Below are 27,025 nucleotides of genomic sequence, written 5' to 3' on the forward strand. Positions count from 1 at the left end.
GGTTGGTTCCTGCCTTGTGCCCTGTGTTAGCTGGGATTGGCTCCAGCAGACCCCCGTGACCCTGTATTCGGATTCAGCGGGTTAGAAAATGGATGGATGGATATTTCTGGATGGGGGATTAATTATTTTCAGAATAAATTTAATTCAATTAAAGGTTAGATTGGCGGCACGGTGGCGCAGTGGGTAGCGCTGCTGCCTCACAGTTAGGAGACATGGGTTCACTTCCCGGGGAGTTTGCATGTTCCCCCCATGTCTGCGTGGGTTTCCTCTGGGTACTCCAGTTTCCTCCCACAGTCCAAAGACATGCAGGTTAAGTGCGTTGGCGATTCTAAATTGTCCTTGGTGTGTGCGCCCTGTGGTGGGCTGGCACCCTGCTTGTTTCCTGCCTTGCGCCCTGTGTTGGCTGGGATTGGCTCCAGCAGACCATATATCCAGCAGGATATAGTGAGATGGATAAAGGTTAGATTTTTCCAATTTTTTTCAAGTGGGAGATGAAGGTAATTCACCAAAATATGATTTTATGTGCAACCCATTGCACTAATCGTTATCAGGGTGCCAATAAACTGTATATTTTAGGCTCAAAATTATCAGAAAATTGGAAGGTCTCTTATTCCACAATCATTTTAAAATAAATATCTTTTAAATTATCTCACTTTTTTTTATTACTAGCACTAAATTAAACTTGCCTGTAAGGTTCTACTTAGGTTTTCTTGCCTATTCTTTCAGTGGTGAGTTTGGTGGTACCCTCCTGCAGCCTTTGTGTCTTCACGTTTTGGCCTTATATTTTTATATCTTGGATCACTTCAGACATGGGGTCTCCAGCACCAGAGAGACGTGTTCATCTCCAATGCATCCAGAAAACAGTCCTTAACTTTCTAAATCTCTGTACTTTCCTCGGGTGGTGCCTTCTACCCTTTTATTGAGCTGTTGGGATCAATGTGTCCTAAATGGCTACAGTCTCCTTATTTTATTCTGTCTGCAGTGTGGTCAGCAGCATCTCTCTGGTACGGACAGCTTGTCTTTTTTACCAATTCTCCAGTGATAGAATCAGGCACCTTTGCTATGGTTTTGGACGTAGACTTTTGTACAATATGAACTCTTGTGTGTACCTTAAGTTCGCTGTTGTTAGTGTAACATTTGCCACATTCTGCACAGAAGTATGGCCTGTCTCCATTATGATGTCTGTTATGTATATGAAGAGAGCTCTTGTTAGTAAATCGTTTGCCACATTCGGAGCAGCAGTATGGCTTCTCACCGCTGTGAGTCCTTCTGTGTCTCCGAAGAGTACTCTTGACGGTGAATCGTCTGCCGCATTCAGAACAGCAATATGGCTTTTCTCCTGTGTGAATTCTAGTGTGGCTCTGAAGGCTGTGTCGGTCGATGAACTGTTTACCACATTCGGAACAGCAGTATGGCCGCTCCCCGGTGTGAATCCGTGTGTGTCTTTGGAGATTTCTCTTGCGAGAGAATCGTTGGCCACATACAGAACAGCAATGTGGCTTCTCTCCGGTATGAGTTTTTCTATGTTGCAAAAGATTCTTCCTCTCAGTGAAACGACTACCACATTCAGTGCAGCAGTATGGCCTTGGTCTATTAGAACTCCCCTGACGATATTTGGGAGTTGATTTGCCTTTAATATCTGAACTGTCCTGATGATCTTTATGATTAGATTTGCCTTTCAAGCTTTTCTTCTTCTTCTGACAGACCTGCAGTTTTGTCAATCTTGCATGAAGCACCTGATCAGCGTTGATGGTGTCAATCTTTGTTGGACCCACGATCATTAGTGGAGTGCTCTGCGAAGAGGCCAGGATCAAACTTTCTGATCCAGATATTGATTCTTTCATATTTCCATCAGGCAGTATCTCTTCTGGCATGTGAGCAAAAGAAGATGGGGAGATGATGCTCCTCTTTTGTACATCTGCCGAAAAACAAAAACGAAATTAAATTTATATATTTTTTTAGTAAGTAATGGAGAGAACTGTAGAAGGTTACTTGACAAGAGGTGACTCTCCACAATGGCACTCCAAGCTGGATACTAGTTTTCATTTTGTTGGCGACAGACTGGGCCTGCCTTACAATATGGACACCAGAGTTCATGTCTCAGGTGCTCCCTGTGTGTGGTTTACATGTTCTCCCTGTGGCTGTGTGGGTTTCCTCCCATAAGTGAAGTGAATTGGGGTTTCTAAATTGGTCCATTTGTGTGTGTGTGGTTTTTACGGCAAAGGACAAGTGTCCTATCCAGATGTTGCTCCTGCCTTGTGTCTGGTGCTTGTTAGGATAAGCTTCAGCTGCCCTGCATCCCTGCCCTGTAGAAGTGGGTTAAGAAAATGGATGGATGGATGGACATCTGTGGATTGATGCTATTAGAGAATGAGTGTGAAGCCTGTTTTCATTTTAAGACATGGTGTGCGACAAGCATTAAACAGCGACTCATATCATCATAATTCTGACACAACAAGCTGAACAATTACACCTCATCCAATCCGTCACGTTATTTTGTTCTCAAAGCAGGCAGAAATCTGTTTTTGAACTATCTCCTTAATGAGATAAATGTGCCAATAACAAAAGACTACAGGAGGTTGTGCACAGACATTCTCCTGCCTCGAAGACAAAGCATTTCTAGGTTTGACCTCTGCTATTTTCTTTCTGACATGTTGCGGTGCTCTTATTGTCATCACCATCATGAGCCATTTTTTAAATGCAATTTTCACGCAGTACCAACTCCCGTTTAGTACTACCAGTTCAGAACTTTGGCATTGACTTGGTACCGAAATATCAGTTCTTGTGACATCCCTACTTGCAGCCATTTCTGAAAGTCTGAGTGGCACTGAAAGCTTTCTACTTGATCACTTAAGCAGACTTACTTTGGCTAGTTCAGTTTTAAGATGGTGAGGTGTAGTAGCGGTGTAACTCTTCACCACTTATGGTTTGCTTTGTAGCTCAGCTTTCAAGATACTCCTCGGCTTGTATTTGACTTGAAATAAAAAATGAACCAATTTACAATTTAAATTCTTCTCCCTGTTTTAATTCTATCATATAGAAACTGAACACAAAAGCACACATTCAATGATACCATTCAATGATGCTCTGTTTGCATAATGTAGATGTTTACTTTTGCCTTTTCAGTTATTTAAATCACATATAAAAATAACAAGGCTGGAAACTGTTGATGCCCAGTTTTCTGTATTTTCATTTTTTTTCCTTTTACTAATGTCTCTGTGGCACTTCCCATAATTTTGACAGATGTTCTATGTCTATAATTTTCAACTTTTTTACAATGAAGTAGCGAACGCCCTAAACTTACATTTTTCTGAGGTGTTCACAAGTGAGCAAGTGGACAACCTGCCAGAGGTAAACGCAACTACTAAGGAGGTACTGAGGGATTTGGAAATTGTAGAGAGAGAAGTGCTGCTCAGATTAAATAAGCTGAAATCAAACAAATCACCAGGCCCAGATAATATTTATCCTCGTGTTCTTAAGGAGGCTAGTGAGTACAGATATAAACCCTTGACACATATTTTTAGGAAGTCACTGAGCACTGGAGAGATTCCGAAGGACTGGAAAATGGCAAATATCATCCCATTATATAAAAAGTGTGACAGGGCAGATCCAAGCAACTATAGGCCAGTGAGCTTAACATGCATCACAGGAAAATTAATGGAAGGAATTATTAAGGATAAGATTGAGCAACACATGGCAAGGACAGGAGTTATTCTGAACAGTCAGCATGGGTTCAGAAGAGGGAGGTCGTGTTTTACTAACATGCTGGAATTCTATGAGAAGGCAACAAACGATCAAAGTGGAGCTTATGATATTATTTATCTGGACTTTCAGAAAGCATTTGATAAGGTGCCACATGAGAGGCTGGGCATCAAGTTAAAAGAAGTGGGAGTTCAGGGTGATGTTTTTATATGGGTGCAAAATTGGCTCAGACACAACAAACAGAGGGTGATGGTGCAAAGAACCTCATCAGAACTGGCCGATGTTAAGAGTGGTGTTCCACAGGGGTCAGTGCTAGGGCCGCTGCTATTTTTAATATATATAAATGATTTAGATAAGAATATAAGTAACAAGCTGGTTAAGTTAGCAGATGACACCAAGATAGGTGGATTAGCAGATGATTTGGAATCTGTTATATCATTATAGAAGGACTTGGACAGCATACAAACTTGGGCAGATTTGTAGCAGATGAAATTTAATGTCAGTAAATGTAAAGTATTACACATAATAAGTAAAAATGTTTGGTTGAATACAGAATGGGGGTCTGAAAATCGAGAGTACACCTTATGAGAAGGATTTAGGAGTCATAGTGGACTCTAAGCTATCGACTTCCAGACAGTGTTCAGAAGCCATTAAGAAGGCTAACAGAATGTCAGGTTATATAGCGCCCTGATGTGTGGAGTACAAGTCACAGGATGTTCCACTCAACCTTTATAACACACTGGTGAGGCCTCATCTGGAGTACTGTGTGCAGTTTGGGTCTCCAGGCTACAAAAAGGATACAGCAGCGCTAGAAAAGGTCCAGAGAAGAATGACTAGGCTACAGGAGATGAATTATGAAAAAAGATTAAAAAGGCTGAGCCTTTGCAGTTTAAGCAAAAGAAGAACAGAGGAGACCTGATTGAAGTGTTTAAAATTATGAAGTGAATTAGTCCAGTGGATCAAGACTGTTATTTTAAAATGAGTTCATCAAGAACACAGGGATGAAACTTAAGTGTAAATTTTGCACAAACATTAGGAAGTTTTTGTTTACACAGAGAACCACAGACACTTGGAACAAACTACCAAGTAGTGTGGTAGACAGTAGGACTTAAGGGACTTTCAAAACTCAATTTGATGTTTTCTTGGAAGAAATAAGTGGATGGGACTGGCGAGCTTTGTTAGGCTGAATGGCCTGTTCTCATCTACAGTGTTCTAATAAACTTAAAAAGGTTCAGTAGCACTTAGATAATATACTGTGAACTCAGCCATGGTCTTCAGATTTTGTATCAAGCCAGCAGTCTACACCTATTGAATGTAAATTACTATAAGAGATGCACCACCTGTTTATGAGACTGAGTGGGGAGACACCAAAGATGCTTGTGGCCTGGGGCCTCAAAAAACTTTAATCTTACCCTGTACTCCACAAAGGAATAAAAACACAGAAATCACCTCAAATGAATGGTTCAAAAAACCTCGCTTCATTTACCCGCTGAAAGCAAGCCTTTTTTTTGAAGGATCCCTTTAGCCCCAAGCCTTTCACTGATTATTTGTTTTAGCACCCACCTTCTTCAGTGCTCTTCATGTCAGACTCCAATTGTTCCGATTTCACATGGAGAAAATGATCCTGGAAGAAGCAGGGTCCACTTGGAGTGTAGCCTAACCCATCTGGAGAGAAAGGCTCCAATTTAAAGTCTTCTTTCTTGACACTGCCTGGAAAGTCATGTTGATACATTTCAGTGGTGTCATACTTGTGCTCAATCTCTTCTTTAAGGCTGAAACATTCCCATTTCTCATCCTCTTTTTTGATGTTCAGGATTCTTTTCTCTATGGTATCCATGAAAAGCAGGGCTGTTGTATTCTCCCATTCCTTTTCTTTAATCTTACCCTCTGAGGCGTCCTCTTTTTCACATTTAACTTCCTTCTTAAAGTGCTCCTGGACAGCCTGGTGCATCTCCATTCCATACATTTAAAATAGCACCGTCCTCTTTTTTTCTATAGAAATACCAGGAAAGACTGAAATCACAAGGGTACATGGAGAGTCGTCACAAAACAATGGTAGAAAATTAACTCCTACAGGGAAAGTCTGCACTTCACATGCACTTAATATGTTATGTCAATGTGATATGCATTTTTTTTCTGTTTACTGTATGTTGCAAACTTGGAACTAAAGAAATAATACATTTACATCAAATTAAAAACGCTTGTATAGGGCATTGACTACAGGCTCACAACACTTGCACAAATATACCTCTATAATGCTTTACTAGTAAACTGCTGAACTTTACAACATCAGACTGGGTAATTCAAAAGAAAATTTTTACATATTAATATTGTTAGTAATATTTAATTCACATTCATAATAATGTATATTTCATCGGTCGGCCATTCCTCTTTCACTATAGAAACTGATGCATTTACATTTTGTATTATTACAGATCTGGCTCATTCTTACAACTTCAGTAATATTGTTGAGCTTCTAAAAACACCGCTGCTCTTTCTAATGCATATTCTTTTATTTTACAATACTTTAAACAGTAAACAACAGGATGGTCTGTAAGACAAAAATCCCTTTTTTTCCCAGGTTATCCCATAATGCGCCATACAGCCCATTTTCTAGGCAGTTCCAAACACGGGCATCTGTTGATGTTGCACTCTTGATTTTTTTTTCAGCCATATCAAAATGTTCTCCACAATCAACTTACATACTGTGAAGAAAAAAGTGTAACTGAAGTTGTGTTGCCTGGTGACGAAAATAAACAGTAGCCCGACAGTGCGCACGTTGATGACGTAAGTATAGAGAAACGTCCAGGAGGTTTGCACAATAAAACAAAAGCAAATCAGCAGAGACAGGGATTGGCAATCTTTCTAGGATACATACTCGCAGAATGAAAGCGCTCTAAAACATGAGTTTGTTCCATGTCGTACTTAAGATCCAGCAGTGTGCCACTAAAATGGTTAGAGGTCCCGCGCTGGGTTGGGCAAAGGTCACAAGCAAACAAAACGTGCAAATGCCCCCTGTGCGATGGCAGTTAACGACACAAATCACTACATACATGACAAAATATCGTATCCAACTGTTGACATGTAATACATAGTTTGACAGCATGCGCTCTCCACATGTCAATGTCGCCTGTGCAAACTAAACCAGCCGAACTAGCAACGGACTTTGGTATCTTATATTCAGGATCGGCGGTCGGGTATCCCGACGCTTTTCAAAAAGCGCCCGTTTGTAATGTAACGCGTTTAGACACACAGGTGCCACCACTGAATATATCTGAATTGATCAGAGTCCAAGACCAGTGAGTAGCGCGGACACGTGGGCAATATGGACAGACACCCGTGGAGAAATTTCCACACAGCAGAAACAGAGACGGTGTTTCGCGTGCTACTCGCTGGTCGTAATCGAGTCTATACCGCCGGTGGCCTCTTTATGCAGCTAACATATTGTTTAGTCCAGTAGCTCTCTATGATTGCACGAGTACTCACCTGCTTGCAGATCCAACGTCAGGTGCTAACCGCTCACACTTCCTTGTTTGCTGGAGTCGCAGCTTGAAGCGAGCGAAAGGGGAAAAAAAAAAGATTCGGAATGTGTCAAAATAAAAGTCTTCTACAAAGACAGATAAAAACAGAACCCAGTGACAGCACCCTATTCTTAAATATAAGAACAAAAGTGACGAGAACGGATCATTTAGCCCCAGTTTTACACAGTTAAAGATTTGGTGTTCACCAAAGTACTGTTTTCTATCACATTTGGTAACGTGGCGCTCTGTGTGATGAAACCATTTTTTGTTTGTTCGTTTTTTTGGTTTGTGCGGCCAGTGCGGTTTAGTGGTTAAACCTTTGTACTTTAAACACTGAGGATGTGTGTTTAAATCCACTACTGACACTGACTGTGTGATTATGAGCAACTCATTTCAACTGCCAGTTGGTAAAACAAAAGAAATTTAGTTAAGTGTATCTAAAATGGTGTTAGTCATCTTTGATACAAATATCAGCCAAATAAGTAAAAGTAATCTCCTTTCATTTTTCTTACTTTTTCTGTCCACAAAATGTTTATCATTGTTTTATAAAACTACAGCTCAGAGCTCTCTAGTCTACCTTCCATTACTTTGCTCACAGTCTGTGTTTCACAAGCATACTTTAGGATTGATCAAACATAACACCTTAGAATGTTCGCCTTTGTTTCCATTGTTATGCTTTGGTTCATAAGTATATGTTTTAACTGTGTAAAGTGTTTTTTGCCATAGCAATCCTCCTTTTGATTTCCTGATTGCTTCATCCACCTTGTATTAAAGTGCCACCCAAGTAAGAAAAGTAATGCACTTGTTTGACACTTTCAGATTTTACTTTCGAGGGCGGCACGGTGGCGCAGTGGTAGCGCTGCTGCCTCGCAGTTAGGAGACCCGGGTTCGCTTCCCGGGTCCTCCCTCGTGGAGTTTGCATGTTCTCCCCGTGTCTGCGTGGGTTTCCTCCGGGCACTCCGGTTTCCTCCCACAATCCAAAGACATGCAGGTTAGGTGGATTGGCGATTCTAAATTGGCCCTAGTGTGTGCTTGGTGTGTGGGTGTGTTTGTGTGTGTCCTGTGGTGGGTTGGCACCCTGCCCAGGATTGGTTCCTGCCTTGTGCCCTGTGTTGGCTGGGATTGGCTCCAGCAGACCCCCGTGACCCTATTCGGATTCAGCGGGTTAGAAAATGGATGGATGGATGGATTTTACTTTCAAATGACATTCTGGACCAACGTTCTCATTTGTAAACACCATACAATTTCTTGCAGTTAAACACCAGTCCCTTTTGGACTTTTTTGGCTACTCTCACTCCCATTTCAACAAATGAAGGAGTATTAAATAGAGCACAGATTGAAAGATATTTACTAAGTGAGACAAAGAAAAAACAACTCAAATATCTGTGACACTTCATTAGAGCTGAAGTTGCATTTCTGGGTAAAATCAACTTGAAGAGAATGAGAGGAAGGCAGGAAAACACCATGAGTGGAAATGCTGTGAGATGGTTTGGGAACAACAGGAGTTGTAATGAGATTTTCAGTATGGCAAGGGAAAGAGACAGATGGAAGTCTGTGATCACCAACATCTGCATCGGACATGACACTTGGAGCGAGAGGGAGAGAGGGCCCTGTTTTATTAAAAAGAAAAAATAAAATAACAGCTGGTATCCATCTTACTAAATCCTTTTATTATTTTACTTTTTTATCATGTATTCTCTTAATCCCTGTTTGTGTATATTGACAAAATAAATCTTCAAATTTTGCCTCACATCTCCACATTTTGGGGTGGAGTGGTGGTTCCGAGGCTAAGGATCTGCGCTGGCAATCGGAAGGTTGCTGGTTTGAATCCCATAAATGCCAGAAGTGACTTCACTCCATTGGGCCCCTGAGGAAGGCCCTTAACCTGCAAATGCTCCATCCTGGGTATGAAGCTAACCTGCATCCAGCCTTGTAAGCAGGTTCTCCAACTCACAGGGAAAACTCGGGGTGTGTGGCAGGATTGGCACTTCAGCCACCATAAAAAACAAAAAACAGAACACTGTTTAGTGTGGTGAAGTAGTCTGTCATGTGGTGGGTGCGGCAAATGCACTCTCAATGTATGCTCCCAACCCCTCTATCTACACATGTTGAAGTCTTGGAATAAAGCAGGGGAAGTGGGGTGCTGTAACACTGTATTTATGAGGACATAGTGGTCTCCAGTCATATAAGGACGATTAAAATGATTGCAAAGTAAATTAAAGCCAATAACAATTATATGTACTTAAAAGAACAGAGTGAAGGGCAGACATATCTTTTCTTATATATGTAGTATTTGCAAAGGATATGAGCATCACACAGCAGACCAGCTAAAATGGCTACAAGCCTCAAATGTATTTCAGATTATTTACTTATTTATTTTTGGTGTTACAAAGAATGTTATCTACTGTGGCATATGACTGGGACAACTGTTCATGGTGGCTCTAAAATCCATACTAACCCCTACTCTCTCTTCTGTTTCTTTTTCCGGTTTCTTTGTGGTGGCGGCCTGCGCCACCACTACCTACTCCAAGCATCATGATGCTCCAACAATGATGGATGGATTAAAAGGCAGAAGTCTACATGACCATCATCATCAAGTCCTTCCGTGAGAACCCTAAATCCAGAGGACTGTTTCATTTATGTGAAGTAGAATGCCTAGAGGGGACTAGGCGGTCTTGTGGCCTGGAATCCCTGCAGATTTTATTTTTTTCTCCAGCTGTCTGGAGTTTTTTTTTTGTTTTGTTTTTTCTGTCCTCCCTGGCCATTGGACCTTACTCTTATTCTATGTTAATTAATGTTGACTTATTTTCTTTTCTTACTGTGCCTTTTATTTTTCTATTCTTCATTATGTAAAGCACTTTGAGCTACATTTTTTGTATGAAAATGTTCTATAAAAATAAATGTTGTTGTTGTTGGGGTCCATGGGTGCTGCCATGGGGTGCTGCAGCTACTGCTGAGCCCTTGATTGCAGCACTTCTGCCACACCCAGAATTGATGTAGGTCAACAAACACCTGGAGCACCTCTGGGTGACCTATAATAGGAGCCAGCAGACACTACACTGGGAACCAGAGTCGGGTGGGAGAAGACAAAGCTTGCCAGGAGGACTGGAGGCAAAAAGAAAGGGAGAGAGAGAGAGAGAGAGGGGAGAAGGAAAATAAAGTGCTGTGGACTGTGCTTATTGTGGCTGTGCTCTGAGGTGGGAAACAAGAGAAAGCATTTCCCACGTAGAAAAATACATGTGTGCTGTGCCCTGGACTTGCTTCTTGGCCTGTTTGTGTTGGGGCGACTGTATGCCCCCTGGTGGTCCACACTACCAATTCAATTAGTATTCGATCTGCTGAATCGACTTTAGGGTCACAGTGGTGGTTGAAGCCCATCATTCCAGCCTGGGATCTAAGGCAAGAAACTTCCCATGGTAAAAAAAAACATTAGTTCTCAAAGCTGACAAATAACACAAAGCATCAAAAACTCAATAATGCTGATTAGAACCATTTAATGAAAGATTGAGCACTCACACAACATGTAATTGAGGAAACTGCAGGGCTCTGGTACCAGCTTAGTGTAGATGATTTACGACAGACTCTGGTTTAAATTAACTATCATCCCAGGGATCTGAACTGGAAATGACATCATCAGGTTAGAATGTCTTGGGAGGTGGAAATTAAGACATTAGGAGTTGGGCTGTTCTGATGGTCTGCAGAGGGAGAAAAGGAGAACTCATTAGAGGAGACCACCAACCCCTGACTCAGCTGAGAAACACTTATACTTGAGCCCATAAACCGTCTCCAATGCACACTTGTGTAACACACTATTATTCTGAAGAGTCTGGGTGAGTCCAGTTTAAACTCATAGTCCTTTTCCTTAAGATGTTCAGTCAAGCTTCAGACTCCTGACTACATAATCTATGTAATATTTCAACTTCTAATTTCTAATTGAGACTGTAGGTCCTCAATTTATTTGGAATAGCTCACCTTTTGTATTCAATGAAAACAGGCAGAGTGTATTTTAAGATGTCTTTAGGAAGCATTTTGCCAAAGAATCTGTTTCCAAAGAATACTCATTTTCTTTAAACATATAGCACTTCTTCCTTGTTATAGACCATAACAAAGATGAGCTGCTGGGTCAATATTAATTTCTGTCAACAGTATTTTTGTACCCCATTGTGTTATTGAGGGATGAGTGAGACATGATCCGTCATGTTTGTTACTAGATTGGTGTAGTTTTGCACCTTACGCTTACCACTCACACACACACACAGATCCTATGCACACAACTACATCTGAGTGATGCCTAACTGACTGTCACTCTAGTATTCCACATAGTATCCCATGTATACACATAAGTACCATATGCCTACATTTACTCCACACAGAGACTTACTATAATTCTTTGTATTTATGTAGCACTTTTCTCACTACTAAAACCGCTCAGCAATTGCAGGTTAAGGGCCTTGCTCAAGGGCCCATCAGAGCAGAGTCCCTTTTGGCATTTACGGGATTTGAACCGGCAACCTGCAGATCCCTAGCCTCAGAGCCACCACTCCACCTTAATATCGCTGGCACTAACAAAATGCAGTGTCCCTTGATATAATTTAGACCAAAATGCTTCTTTGGTTTTCAAGAATATTCTAAATACAATGAAGGCTGATACACCCTTTGGTTATAAGCCACTAACCAATTCATAATGTCTTACTTCCACACCACACTGTCCCACTATTGGGGTGCCTTCCTCAGTCCAATAAGCCTGCAGGTTGTAGCAAATGCAATATTCCCTGCACCAGGTGACCTAAAATTTACTTTATTAATTTAATCAGTCTAGAAATAAAAAATACAATATAGAAAGGCTGCTGAGAGTTTTTCGTGTTTTGTGTGGTGTGAGACTGTATTATCGACTATTTTAAGTAACCCTTTTCAAGTTCGTTATTGGATTGGTCTACTCCCGCACCCTAAATAATAACACACACGTATACACAGATACATATACACTCAGACCCTAACCACAACAGTGCCCTATGAATGACACACACACAGTTGGCTAACTTTTAGCACTTAAAAGTAAAAGAACCACACAAATGCTTTAGGTATAACACAACTTGTCACTCTCTCAGCACATCAAGAGACTTATTTACTATCGGCACGGACAACATGCGATGTTTTAAATAGACCACAGACCTAAATATTACTTTTGGTCTCCAAGAAAATATTAAAACATACAAAGACTCAGTATTCTTGACTATAGGCCATTTATTAGCCAAGAACACCTTCTTCTCGATTGTCCCTAACTTTTCGAGCGGCGCCTCGCCTCAGCTCTTAAAACCCCAAGAGCGTAGAGCTAAATGGCAAAATCTCTAGCTGCTTCAGGTGCTCTTAGAAATCTACCTTATTACTTCAATCACTCTAGATATTAAGACAAAGTATAGAAAGATGAAAACAAGTTACTTTTTATTTAAAAGTAAATAATAAGTAATAGAAAATAAGTTCATAGTAAAGTCTGGATAAAATAGTCTTTAAAAGCTTACTGAAAGGAATCAGTGATGTCAAGGATGAAAGTCCCAGGCGGCGGTTGATTTAGCAAACGATGTTCATGAGAATGCTGTTAGCTGACGATCGGATGAAAACTGGTTACACGTGTCTTTGTTGTATTCTCTGACGTGGCTCTTCCGTCTGCCAGTGTTTCTCTTCTCTTTCTGCTTCTGACGTTGCTTAAAATGAGGCATATTTATGATAAAAGTTCCATACCGTGGTTTCACAGCACATGAATGTTCCATGCACCTGATTGGCTGGCTGTCAATATGATGGATGAATTTTGCTCCCCAGGTAATAAAGTTCTTTGAGATTGCATCAGTTCTTCCTTTCTCAGGTTGTAAATCCCCTTGATGTCCCAGATGTCCATCCGTAAAGTAATAAAGAACCTGAAATATCAGGTCATGCTTCCTTTCTTGGGCTGTAAACCCCCTTGATGTCCCAGATGTTCAATCGTAGTCAATCAATAGCCTGAGGCTTTCTTCCTCAGGCTTTAACTGTTATATCAATGAGGTATTCAAAAGAGGATATGTCTTTTATTATAATGCCTCCTACATCTGGATTCATCTTGTTGGGTTTGAGCAAAATATAATACAGAATAAAATGCAGATTTTATACACCATAACACTCCACCCCTATTTTGGTCAGACAAACTAAAGATGAATTGTGGTCCTTTCAAACCCTTGGCTGTCCGAGTTGGTGTTATCTTCCCTTACTCTTTCATTCACTTTCTATAGTCAGGTACTTTCAATTCCCCAAACAGATTTGGCTCACTAAGAACTAGAAGGATAAAATAATAAAAAAAAAAAAAACAAAACTTTTTTTTACCATTCTAACTGTTCATTCCACCCCTGGACCCCTAAAATACAGTACATGTATTAGGAAAACAAAATACATTCAATACAAAAACAATATTTAAGAATCTAAATGATTAAACTAACAATCATAGGAAGGCACTTCTTCACAAATTAAGCCTTATCAAAAGTTTTGTTTTTTTTTTTTTTTTTTACTTAATTTATTCAATGAGTAGAGAGATCCGACTGCCACCAATACCGTCTAGAATATATTGGGACAACCTATATGGGGTATCAAGTGTCATCCCGTCCAGCAGGTTACCACTAAATATTACACCCATAAGGCGGAACCCCCCCCTTTTTAAATCAAGTAATGAAAGATACTGAAATTTTCCATATTAACAAAGATGAATACTTGTCTTATTTGTAATCCTTTGTGATTGTAATGATAAAGTTTTGTCCGTTTAGCAGAGGGTCCTGGTTTCAAGTCTTTATGCTGAACATAGTAGTTCAGTAAATCTAACCCCCACCTGGCTGGCTTAACAGGTACATTCGCTCTTCCCCACCAATGCCACTTACGTGTACAACTCCATGTCATACACTACCAGGGACAGGGCAGATTTACTGGATATTGTTACTTCCTCCATATTATTGGTCTTATGGACACATAAGCATTGTGTACTTTAAACCAAAGTCTCCTTAGTTTGATGCATAAATAAATTTGAATTAGAAGCAGAATTAGCATACATACTATTAATATCACAATTGGATGAGAAAGTTTGTTTAGTACATTGCTCGCTGTAGGTGACCAATTACCAAAGAAATCCCACCAATGATGATTTAAGGATGTTTGAATTTCAGAAGCCATCCAAGCACATCAATCCGATCTTGTTCTATTCGAGTGATGATTTTGAAACCATATTGTTGGTTTTGCTTCTTCTTCTTGTAATCTTTGTATGGTCTTCTTATAATTGGTCATTAAATCTGAGGTTCCAGGTGAGGTAACCTCAGATAGACCTCCTTATTCCTTTTGCTTCCGATCTTCTTCTTCTTTTTTCCTTTTGGTTCCGGTCACTGTTAGTCTGCTCTGTGGGCAAGTCTGTAGAGAGGAAGATAACAAGGCAGCTTCTGTCCATCAATTATAACCAATCTTGTATCTCCTTGACCCACTGCTATTATTTCCCTTTTCTGGGTGCTTTTCCTGGACTATTAATCCAGACCTTTCTACCAGGTGTAGATACATATGGTATCAAAATAACTGTTACTTTATCAGTCTTTTCTAAAGTGATTGAAGCAATAAAATCTCCTTTATTTATTTTAACATTTTCAGTTGCTCTGATTAACATACTCCATCTTTCTCCTGTTTCTATCGGCTCTATTAGAGTTAGATTATTATACAACTGTATATTCATAACTACTTCTTTTGGAAGATTACCACTTAGTCCGAGTTTAATTTTCTTGCCTAGATTAGCTCCCAGACTCCATTCTACAGCTGAAAAACTTTCAATTTATTTTCCTGTTGTTCTACTATAACATTGACATTGGTTTGTTGAAGCTTCACAAGTAAAGAGTTCTCTTTCTGATTGCTTCCTGTTAATCTCCCAATAGGAGTGCTGTTAGCTATAGGTCGGTTATTTAAACAGAAAAGAGCCTGTTGTAAATATTTTGACCAACCTTTCATGTTAGACACCTCTGTTAGAGTTCTAAGTTGTTGTTTTAACAAACCATTCATACGCTCAATTAGCCCTGCTCCACGTGGATGATATGGAATATGGAACAACCACATAATACCTCTTTCCTTAGCCCACTTCTGCACTTCCTGACCTGTAAAATGTGTACCGTTGTCTGACTGAATTTCGTCAGGTATACCATACACTTGCACCAAACAGGAAAGTGATTTAATTGTGTTAGCTTGTGTGGCTCTTTTGTACAGGGTACGCCTGCATGATGCCTGTGTAGCGTGTCCACCGCAGTCATAAGATATCTTTTGTTCTGTTCTGATCTTAATGGCCCTACATAGTCAATCTGCCATACTGCGATGCCTTCTCACCTCGTGTAATGACCCTCCTGATATTTTTTGTAATGGCCATTGTCTAACTTTAGCACATGTTTCGCATTGTTCAATTGCTTGTTTCATTTGATTTTCAGTGACAGGGGCACTTCTCTTCCTACACCATTCTACTGATGCTTTAATACCTAAATGCCCTGAGGTCTGATGACCCCAAGCCGCTAATGCTTGCATGAGTTCTCTGTCCTCTGTACTTACTGCTCTAATATCTGAGGCAATGGCATCTGCCTTGTTATTAAACTCATGTTCCTCTTTTCCTTTTTTTATATGTGCACTTACATGCCCTATCAGAACACCTCCTCTTTGTCCATTTTCCCATAGCGACTCCACAGCTCTTCACCACCCCAAACAGGCTTCCCACGTATGTGCCACCTATCTTCTCTCCATTTTGGTGCCCATGTAACAAGGCCTTGAAAAACTGCCCAGCTGTCAGTATAAATTACAATAGGCCTTTCTGTCTGTCTTTCAAGCACCATAGCCACAGCTCGCAACTCAGCCCACTGGCTAGATTTTCCATCCCCTTCTTCTACATGTTGAGTGTTAGAAACTGGATGGTAAGCCACTGCTTTCCACTTTCTTATTCCTTTATGTAACTGAGCTGCCCCATCTGTAAACCATGAATTGGCTTTTGTTCAACAGACAGATCAGAAAACGCAGGAGCTTCACAAAAGGGTGATGGTTCAAGAGGTGGTATCTGGGGAAGATCAACCGGATCTTCAAACTGAACCGTGCCAGCCATAGCACCATGCAATGCACTAGGTTCTTTCCCTTCTAATTTAGCTCTAGCCTGTAAATACCACTTCCATTTACACAAAGTCTGATTTTGAGCTGCTCCTGTCCTACCCCCCTGTGTATCATCTCTGACCCATCCCTGGATGGGTAAACCAGTTCTCAAAGTTATTTGAGCATCTTTAGTTATTCGTTCTGTATGTAGAAGGGCCCAGTAAGCTGCTAAAAGCTGCTTTTCTAACTGGCTGTACCGCTGCTGCGAACCAGTCATTTGTCTACTCCAAAAGCCAACAGGAACTCGTTTCCCTGTCTTTTCTGCCACAAGCTCCAAGTTGCAACATTTCCTTGTTCACTGGCCTCTAGTTCAAAGGGAACACCTGCTTGCACAGGCCCCAAACCTTGATACTCTTGAATAGCCTCTTTAGCCTTATCAAAAGCAATTTGCTGACTTTCTCCCCATTTAAAAATGGCTTTCTTTTTTACAATATCGTGTATTGGTCTAAGTATCAATCCCAAATGAGGAATGAAATTACGCCAATACCCCAGCAGTCCCACAAAGACTGCGCCTCTCCCTTATTTACAGGTACAGGAACTTTTAAAATACTTTCAATCACTTTTTGTGGAATTTTCCTTTCAGGCCCAAGCCACATTGCACCTAAAAATTTTACTTCTCGTGCAGGTCCCTGCACTTTATCATCATTTATTGCCCATCCTCTGCTACGCATGTACTTTATAAGTTCATCTAATACCTCAGCTAGCTTCTCTTCATTGTCTCCAGTTAGTAGGATGTCATCTACATAATGGAAATACGTAATTCTCTCCAGTGTTTTACAGTTAGCTAAATCCCTAGCTACTAAACCATGGCATAGAGTCGGACTATGGAGATAACCCTGAGGTAGGACCTGAAAAGTATACTGTCTATCTTGCCAGGTAAAAGCAAACTGGTCTTGTGACTCAGCTGCTATTGGAATGGAGAAAAAAGCATTTGCCAAATCTATAACAACATGCCAATCCCCTGCTGTTTCCATTATTTGTTCTGTGATGGTGACAATGTCAGGAACAGCAGCAGTAAGTGGTGGGGCTTTTGCATTTAGTGCACGATAGTCCACTGTCATGCCAACTCCCATCCTTTTTTTACAGGCCACACTGGAGAGTTAAATGGGCTTATGGCTGGCCGTATAATACCCACTTTAAGTAGTTCCTGAATTGTTTCTCCAATTTCTTTATGGCCTCCTGGCAGTCTGTACTGTCTACAATTAACTGGGAAATCAGGAGTAGGTATAACCAAAGGGGACCATTTAGCTTCCCCCCTCACTATCTGTTTTACAGGACTAATTTTTAAAGACCTAATTCCAAAACTAAAATTCCCCACTCAGTCTTTATAGTTTGCCCTCGTAAAATGTCTATCCCTAAAATATATTCCTCTACAGCACTGATCAACACAGGAGCTTTAAAGGGAGTACTATTTCCAATTGCAAGCCTCAACTGAACTATTTTGGCCAGAATTTCACTACCTCCATAACCTGTAACAGTTACACATTCGCCTTCAAAATTATCTGGGTTACCATGAATCAAAGTTACTTCTGCTCCTGTATCAATTAAAGCTAAAACACGCTGTACTTGTCCCTTTCTCCAGAAAATTGTCAGAGGTGTATATGGGCGTCGATCCCCCACCATTACTGCCCTTACCTCTGCTGCAGGGGACCCGCCTTCCCTTCAATCTCTAGGCTCAGGGGTTTTCCATCCCTTGCCCAGAACTGGCAACCGTTTCTCCTTTGTTTTATTATCTAAACCTTCCTTTACTGGCCACTGCTTTTGTTCTACTTCTAAAGGTGGAGCACTGGGCTTTTCTTCCTGTTGTTCACCTTTCTTCAAAATCTTACCCCACATCTCATAAAGTTTTAAAGTAGGCAAACCATGTATCTCCTGTCTAGATATCCCTGCATTTATTAAATCATACCACATTTGTTTTCTTTCAGGTCTCCAGGGACCCACTTTCTTTTTCAGCTCTCTGATTTTAGTACTACTACTACTACTTCCATACTCATACTCCTCTATCTGACCTAGTAATGATACCACTTCCCAGACTGACACTATCTGTTCTCCCCCAAGACTAGTAATCAATACACCCTTTAGAAAAGGGGGTGCTTGTTTGATTAATCTATTCTTCATCCCAGGAGTCATCTGCTGCATATCTGGTCCTTCAAAAGGTTCTGAAATATCTGCAATTAACTCATATAAAGCTGCCTGAATTCCCATTTCCCTAACAAGCTGTGTAGCTTCCCTAATATCTTTCCAAGACCTATCCTCTAAAGGTAGATCACTACGATCTTGCCATGCCACACGTATTCCACTAGCAAGCCAGTCTGTGAGAGGTCTCATGTCTTCAGAAGCCATTCCTCTAAGCACATTACGTAGTTTAGGATTTGTAGTAAGAGCCCCAAGATGCCCCACTTCTCTTTGTCTTAACTGCACAGATTCTCCTCCTTCATCCCATACTCTGAGGAGCCATGTTAGTATGCGCTCCCGGTTTCTGTCTATACTGTCTGCCTATATCTAGGAGTTCACCCTGTGTAAAATCTCGCACAGTACGTGAGGCTTTTGCATGTCCCCCTCTAGTCTGTTGTATTCTTTCTTCTATAACTGGGCGTACTTTCTTTCGTTCTTGATTACACATGGAATTATGTACTGGGGAAAAACTATTCTGTTCCTCAACTGTGCTTAATTCTTTTTCCTCTTGCTCCCATTCCTCTATCCAATCGTCATCAGTATCCTCAATATTCCCATCCCATGTTGCAGGATCCCAAGTTCCTGCAACAAGAGCACGTACTTTAGCTGTAGGAATATTGCTTGGTTTCTTTTTCTGTGTTGTCTTTCTTTTAGCTGTTATTACTCTACATGCCAAACTCTCGCATTTCTTTTGCCATGCATCACTTGTTTCTGATGTTGTTTTAAGACATTCACGTGTCCATGAATGCTCTAATTCAATCCTATTTAAAACCCTCCTCAATTCTTCTATCTCTGCCTCTAAAGTTTCTAAAGCAGTTAAAAGCATCCAACCTACCAAACCTGTAGCTTTTTGTACGCTTTCCTTTTTATCAGCTAATTTTAAACTAGCTATTGCCTCTGCAATATTTTCCGGAGACGGTTCCTACTACAGCGGGCCACATTACTGGACTAGAAAACTTAGAAAATGCCGCCGCTACAGGCTGCCATCTGCCGGCTGAATGCCAGCCTGCAATTACAGCATTGTCGCCGCCTGAAGACGATCCTTCCTTGACATTTAGATTAGAAAATTTCCATACAAACGGGGTGCGTGACATGATCACTCCAAATACCCTGCTCGCAGCCAAAATGTATTATCGACTATTTTTAAGTAACCCTTTTCAAGTTCGTTATTGGATTGGTCTACTCCGCATCCTAAATAATAACACACACGTATACACAGATACATATACACTCAGACCCTAACCACAACAGTGCCCTATGAATGACACACACACAGTTGGCTAACTTTTAGCACTTAAAAGTAAAAGAACCACACAAATGCTTTAGGTATAACACAACTTGTCACTCTCTCAGCACATCAAGAGACTTATTTACTATCGGCACGGACAACATGCGATGTTTTAAATAGACCACAGACCTAAATATTACTTTTGGTCTCCAAGAAAATATTAAAACATACAAAGACTCAGTATTCTTGACTATAGGCCATTTATTAGCCAAGAACACCTTCTTCTCGCATTGTCCCTAACTTTCGAGCGGCGCCCTCGCTCTCAGCCTTAAAACCCCGCAGCGTAGAGCTAAATGGCAAAATCTCTAGCTGCTTCAGGTGCTCTTAGAAATCTACCTTATTACTTCAATCACTCTAGATATTAAGACAAAGTATAGAAAGATGAAAACAAGTTACTTTTTATTTAAAAAGTAAATAATAAGTAATAGAAAATAAGTTCGATAGTAAAGTCTGGATAAAATAGTCTTTAAAAAGCTTACTGAAAGGAATCAGTGATGTCAAGGATGAAAGTCCCAGGCGGCGGTTGATTTAGCAAACGATGTTCATGAGAATGCTGTTAGCTGACGATCGGATGAAAACTGGTTACACGTGTCTTTGTTGTATTCTCTGACGTGGCTCTTCCGTCGTCAGTGTTTCTCTTCTCTTCTGCTTCTGACGTTGCTTAAAATGAGGCATATTTATGATAAAAGTTCCATACCGTGGTTTCACAGCACATGAATGTTCCATGCACCTGATTGGCTGGCTGTCAATATGATGGATGAATTTTGCTCCCCAGGTAATAAAGTTCTTTGAGATTGCATCAGTTCTTCCTTTCTCAGGTTGTAAATCCCCTTGATGTCCCAGATGTCCATCCGTAAAGTAATAAAGAACCTGAAATATCAGGTCATGCTTCCTTTCTTGGGCTGTAAACCCCCTTGATGTCCCAGATGTTCAATCGTAAAGTAATCAATAGCCTGAGGCTTTCTTCCTCAGGCTTTAACTGTTATATCAATGAGGTATTCAAAAGAGGATATGTCTTTTATTATAATGCCTCCTACATCTGGATTCATCTTGTTGGGTTTGAGCAAAATATAATACAGAATAAAATGCAGATTTTATACACCATAACAGAGACTTAATTGAAAAATACATTTTTTAGTTAATGCTAAGGAACCGTGCAGGATTTTTAAAGCTTTTTTTCCTTTAGAAGGTTTTTTTTTTTGGATGAATTGATTTTTTTTGTGCTTTTTTTCGCCCGCACATGAGGAAAAATAGCTGGTGTTTGGAGGTGCGCTTGGGAAAGTTATACTTGTACCTGTACGTGTACTTCTACTTGTATTTGTATTTGAACTAGCGTGGAAGAGGCAGGGCAGAAAGCAGCAGTAACTGATATCGACAGCTGTAAGTAAATAACCGTGTTGTAGCAATAGTTAATAAGTAACTGAATCAACGATTTCTTAGTTTAAACTAAGGCCGGCTGACTTCAAAGCAGTAAAGGGGAAGGCTCGGCGGTGCGTATAGGTAAGCGGCCAGCGTTAAGACGCCGATCGGGCACAAGGGGCTGCAGGAGCAGATAAGATAGTAAGAAATTAACTAGCAGCAGATATTCACTAAGCAAGTTTTATTTATTTATTTATCTATCTATTTATTTATTTATTTATTTTAGATTGAACAGTTCTTAGTGGTCCGTAGGAAGTTCAGTTAAGTGGGCGACGGCGTATGGGTTTATTAATATGGAGCAATACAAATAGTGCGAGTGAACCGCTTTTATGTAAAGCATAAGAGGAGGGCAAAGTTAGAAAACCAGACAGAGAAAAGTAAAGTTAACCTCATAGAAGGACAAACAGCAAGCAGTTGAGAGGGCGACAGAAGCTGTAAAATAGCTCTAACAGTTCTATAATCTATTTTCTTTTAGTTTTACCATTTAAGTTAAACCATTTCATTTTAATTAAAAAATAGAAAAAGAAATGAAAAAGTTAAGGCAGTTTTACTAATTCTAAATCAAACTTTAACAGTAAGGTCAGTGCAATGCAGGTCCTGATGGATGTTGGACTTTTTAGATGATGGCTTGGGGGAGCCAGTCGTCCATAAGGGCTGCATCTGCAGGAGATGCCAGCTGATCGAACACCTCGAGCTCAGGGTCGCCGAACTTGGCTGGTCTGCATTGCAATATAGAGAATTGGTGGCACGGGAAGAGATTCCAGACCAGACAGGATGAGATAGGTGGGTGCACACTGTGTGGGGAAATCAACCCCATAATTGGCAGTGTCAAACCATTTTCAGGTCCTTGCGAAGTTGGATGTTGTTTCTGATGTTTCTGAGGTGGTAGGTAGGGATGTGGAGACCCCAATGGGCCTCCTGAAAACCAGTTTACAAAAAGAGAGAGGTAGTGATAGTTCTGTCAGGGGGATTGAAGCACAGGCTTGCTCCAGAGATGGAGAGTCGCACACAGTGTGTTGCCTTCCGGTTGCACAGGTGTGAGACCTCCCTGAAAGGGTGGATAGGGTCTTAGCCAGAGCAGGGGTAAATCCAGCTGTCACTGTCCATGTTAGAACAAATGACATACACAAGGGTAATCTGTCAGGTGTATGATCCAAAGTTACAGAGTTAAACTGTCTGGACATTTCAAACTAAAAGCAGCATAAATTACTTAGATAACAAAACAGATGCATCAAAGTTGTAAACCATTGGTGAAATTGGTCACAAGAAGACAGAATGTAAAATTATTGATCAAAAGAAACAAAAAATACAGAAATAGTTAGATAAGTTGCTTTCCAGTGTCTTAAAAGTTCTTTGTAAATTAGGTAGGTCCTCTATAGTTCATCATAGTTCATTTGAGCAACATGAAAATCTTAATATAAGCACTCTGTACTTTCAAAAAATGACAATTGTATCTCCCAGGACACACACTTGTTCAGTTTACAGTCAAAGCATCTGGAGCCTATTCCAACAGTATTAGGCATGAGGTGGAGATGAACCTTAGCTGTAGTGCCAGACAATCATAGGACATACTTGTTTTTTTGTTTATTGTTATTATTATTGTTTTTCTAATATTGTTCACATTACATTAAAAATTCAGTGTTTGGTTTTGCTTTGTCTGTGTTATTGTTATGAAACAGCCAGGGTTTACAGTATTTATATTTTCTTTTATGTGTTTCTACAAGTTTTTTTGTATTTTTTTCTTATTTAGAAATTTTGAATTGCGTACATTTGACTCTTGGCTATATTTCTTGTACTCCCTCTGTGAGTGGAACACCAAGAGGCCGGGCCATCATGGCCTCACTTCTAAGGGACTGCCCTCCGCCTTTATATTTTGACGAAAGAGACGGATTCCCTCAAAATATCATTGCAGGTTTCAATTGTAGTATTGTGTAGCTTCTTATGGTTTTTTGGATTTTTTAATGGATTCAAATTTCTGAATTATGAATCTGTACTAGTTTGTCTTGGGCTGCTCTATTAGGCATATCAATTTTTGAGCTTCTTTTGTTTATTGAAATATTTGTTTTCAATTATAAAGATTCTTTGTTGGACTTGTTTCTCAAGTCAGTGGTTTCTTCTTCTTCAAGGGACATTCTTGTATACTTTGGAACATATAAAGTACTTGCATTTTGGAGCTGTGCAAGCCTGCCTGTGGAGCCTGGGGTCTGGCTGCTCTGGGTGAGGCCTATATCTAGGCAGGCTAGTGAAGATCCTGACATAATCTCTTAATGTTTTTGAAGGTGTGAATGAAAATGTAATTGCTTGCAAGCTACTAAGAATTAAAAGCTGTTTTATTATAACAGCCAGATTTTTCATACTGGTGTCTGTCATAAGATAAGGTGAAGTAAGCTGAGCTTGGCTAACTTTCTTTAAAGGAACATGTCCGTTAGACACAGACCTTTCCTTCTTTGGGGCCCCTCTTCTTGAACTCTTACACAGGAAAAGAAATGGTTGGTCGATTTGAGGAAATGGTTAGATGCTGTTTAATAAGTAAGGGGGAGGGAGGGAAATGAATATAAAAAGCCAACTGAAACCGGAAAATTTTGTTCTTCTGCTTTGCAAAGCATGAATCCATGTACTCATCTGTGACTGAATAAAGACTGATTGATTGAACTATTACTATCTTCCTCGGGGGTTACTTCCACAAAAGCCATCACCATGTTTGTATTACCTCATCGCAACAGTTATATTTGTGTAATATTTTCTTATTTTATTTTGTTTTTCTTTATTATTATTTTTTTAATTTTATTACAATCCATACAAAGCAATCAAGTTTTTACAAAAAGAAGAATTAGTTAAGAACAGATCGATCCCCACCCTGAGAGAGAGAGCAAGCCAAACGGTGTAAAATTTAAGGCTTGTAAAATACCTAAATTAATAAATTCTCTGTGCTTTATAAACTTATTTTAAAATATTACTGATTAGATCCTGCCATGTTTTGAAAAAAGTCTGCACAGATCCTCTAACTGAGTATTTGATTTTTTCCAATTTCAAATAATATAACACATCAGTTTCCCACTGACTTAAAAGAGGAGAGTTTGGGTTCTTCCAGTTTATCAGAATAAGTCTGCGTGCCAACAGTGTAGTGAATGCAATCACAATTTGTTTGTCTTTCTCCACTTTAAGACCCTCTGGAAGAACCCCAAACACAGCTGTTAATGGGTTAGGAGGGATTGTGAGTCCAAGGCTGTCTGAGAGGTAATTAAAAATTTTTGTCCAGAATAATGTTAATTTGGTGCAGGCCCAGAACATGTGACCAGTGAGGCTGGGGCTTGGCTGCAACGTTCGCAGGTTGGATCATGCCCTGGAAACATTTTGAGAGTTTTAGTCAGACAGATGTGCTCGATATATAATTTTGAGTTGTATAATTGTATGCTTTGCGCATATGGAGCTCGAGTGAATTCTCTGCATTGCTACTTTCCACTCCTTTTCTGATATATTAATTGAGAGATCATTTTCCCAGTGTCCTCTTGGATCTTTGAAAGGAAGGGATTGTAAAATGATTTTATATATTGTAGAGATGGAGTCTAACTCCTTGAAATTGAGCAATATTTTTCCAGCGTGGATGAGGGTGCAAGATGAGGAAAATCTGGAAGGTTCTGTTTAACAAAGTTCCTGATTTGAAGATAGTGAAAGAAATTGTAGCTGGAATGTTAAATTTGGAATGTAATTGTTCATAGGATGCAAAGACGTTGTCTATATAAAGATCTCTAAGCAAGTTAATTCCAAATTTTTCCAGATATTAAAACTGCATATGTTTGTGAAGGTTGAAAGAGGTGGTTCTCTTGCAGGGTGCCACAGATAGAAGCTTCTCTGTCTTAAAATGCTTTCTACGTTGGTTCCAGATTCTAAGTGAGTGGAGCACAATTGGGTTATTAGTGTATTGCCGATAACGTGTGTTTATTGGAGCACAGAGCAAGGAATACAAGGAAGTACTGCAGGATTTTACTTCTATTGCGGTCCATGCCTGTGTATGTTCTTCTATTTGTGTCCAGGTTCTTATCGACTGTATATTTGCGCCCAGTAATAAAACTGGAAGTTAGGTAGAGCCATGCCGCCTTCTGCCTTTTGTCTTTGTAGGGTCGCTCTTTGATGCGTGGATGTTTTGAATTCCAAATAAATGAGGTTATTGTTGAATCTAATTGCTTAAAGAATGATTTATTAATGTATATTGGATGTTTTGAAATAAAAAGGAGCTTAGGAAGAATATTCATCTTAACAGTGTTAATTCTTCCAGCTAGTGTGAGATGAAGGGTTGACCATCTATGCAAGTCTTGTTTAATTTTTTCCATGCAGACGCGAAATTTTGTTGATAAAGAGCTTTATGTTTACTTGTGATGTTTACCCCTAGGTATTTAAACTGTTCTGCAATGATAAAAGGTAGGGTGTCTAATCTAATATTATATGCTTGAGAATTCACTGGAAAGAGTACACTTTTATTCAGATTAATTCTGAGACCAGAGATCTTTTGAAATTCTGTGAGTGCTGCTAAGACTGCAGGCACAGAATTTTCTGGGTCCATATATACAGTACCATGTCATCTGCATATAATGAGATTTTCTGTTCCAGTCCTTCTCTGCTAATCCCCTTTATCTGATCAGTATTTCGACAATGTATTGCCAGTGGTTCAATGGCAATTGCAAACAGCAGCGGTGACAAGGGCATCCTTGTCTTGTGCCACGCTCTAGTTTAAAGTAGTCTGAGCAAATGTTATTGATGCAAACTGAAGCTTCTGGGTTAGTATACAGTAATTTAATCCATGCACAAATGTTCGGGCCAAACCCAAACTTCTCCAAAATAGTAAAAGGTATTTCCATTCAATCATGTCGAATGCTTTTTCTGCATCCAATGATAATAATATTTCTGGGGTGTTTGATTTAGTTGGTGAGTATATTACATTAAACAGGCGTCCAGATTTGAAGATAAGTGTCGGCCCCTAATAAATCCAGTTTGGTCTTGTGATATTACGAGGGGAGCACTTTCTCCATCCTTCTAGCTATGATTTTAGAGAGTATTTTAACGTCGTTATTCAGAAGTGAAATTGGTCTGTATGATGCACATTGTAATAAGTCCTTATTTTGTTTTGGAAAGACCAGTGATTAGTGCTTGGCAAAGGTTTGTGGAAGAGATTGGTTATCTCTGGCTTCTGTAAATGTTGCTAATAGGAGGGAGCTAGCTGAGCGGAGAATTTCTTGTAAAACTCTGCAGGGTAGCCATCAGGGCCTGCTGCTTTTCCACCTTGGAGTGACTTTATAGCATCTAGTAATTCTGATAATGACAGAGGTTTATCAAGTTCCTCCACACTAAAAGCGTCAATTTGTGGTATCTGTAATGTATCCAGAAATGCATTAGATTGTATATTGTCTTCTTTAAACTCAGTAGTATATAGGGATTTATAGTAGTCTCTGAAAGTGTGCATTATATTTTTGTGTTGATGATTTTATCTCCGTTCGTGTTAGTGATTACCGAGATTGCGCTATGCATCTTGCTTGTGAATTTGTTGCCTAAAAGCTTATTAGCTTTCTCCATGTTCATATAATGATGTCTGGATTTGTAAATTAGTTGTTCAGTTTCTTTAGTTGTCAAGAGGTTTAATTCTGAATGTAGAGCCTGCCTCCTCTTATGTAGAGTCTCGCTTGGTAGTCTGGCATGTTCTTCATCTATTTTAGTAATTTCGCTTTTATCTCTGCTACTTTCTTCGCTTCGGATTTAT

At 39.9% G+C, this 27,025-nt stretch overlaps 1 protein-coding gene across 1 annotated transcript in view; it reads right to left on the reverse strand.

The window, feature by feature from the left end:
- Nucleotides 1–350: 350 nt before the first annotated feature.
- LOC120534622 (zinc finger protein 729-like) overlaps nt 351–27,025 on the reverse strand; it is a 109,077-nt gene continuing 82,402 nt past the window's right edge. Inside the window, exons 8-9 of the mRNA XM_039762211.1 lie at nt 5,266–5,666; nt 351–1,918 (exon numbers count right to left, since the gene is read on the reverse strand). Of these exons, the coding sequence (XP_039618145.1) occupies nt 963–1,918; nt 5,266–5,666 (1,357 nt within the window). The 3' untranslated portion in view covers nt 351–962. The remainder of the gene's footprint in view (nt 1,919–5,265; nt 5,667–27,025) is intronic.

This window comes from Polypterus senegalus, chromosome 8, assembly GCF_016835505.1.
Source record: "Polypterus senegalus isolate Bchr_013 chromosome 8, ASM1683550v1, whole genome shotgun sequence".
NCBI classification, from domain to species: Eukaryota; Metazoa; Chordata; class Cladistia; order Polypteriformes; family Polypteridae; genus Polypterus; species Polypterus senegalus.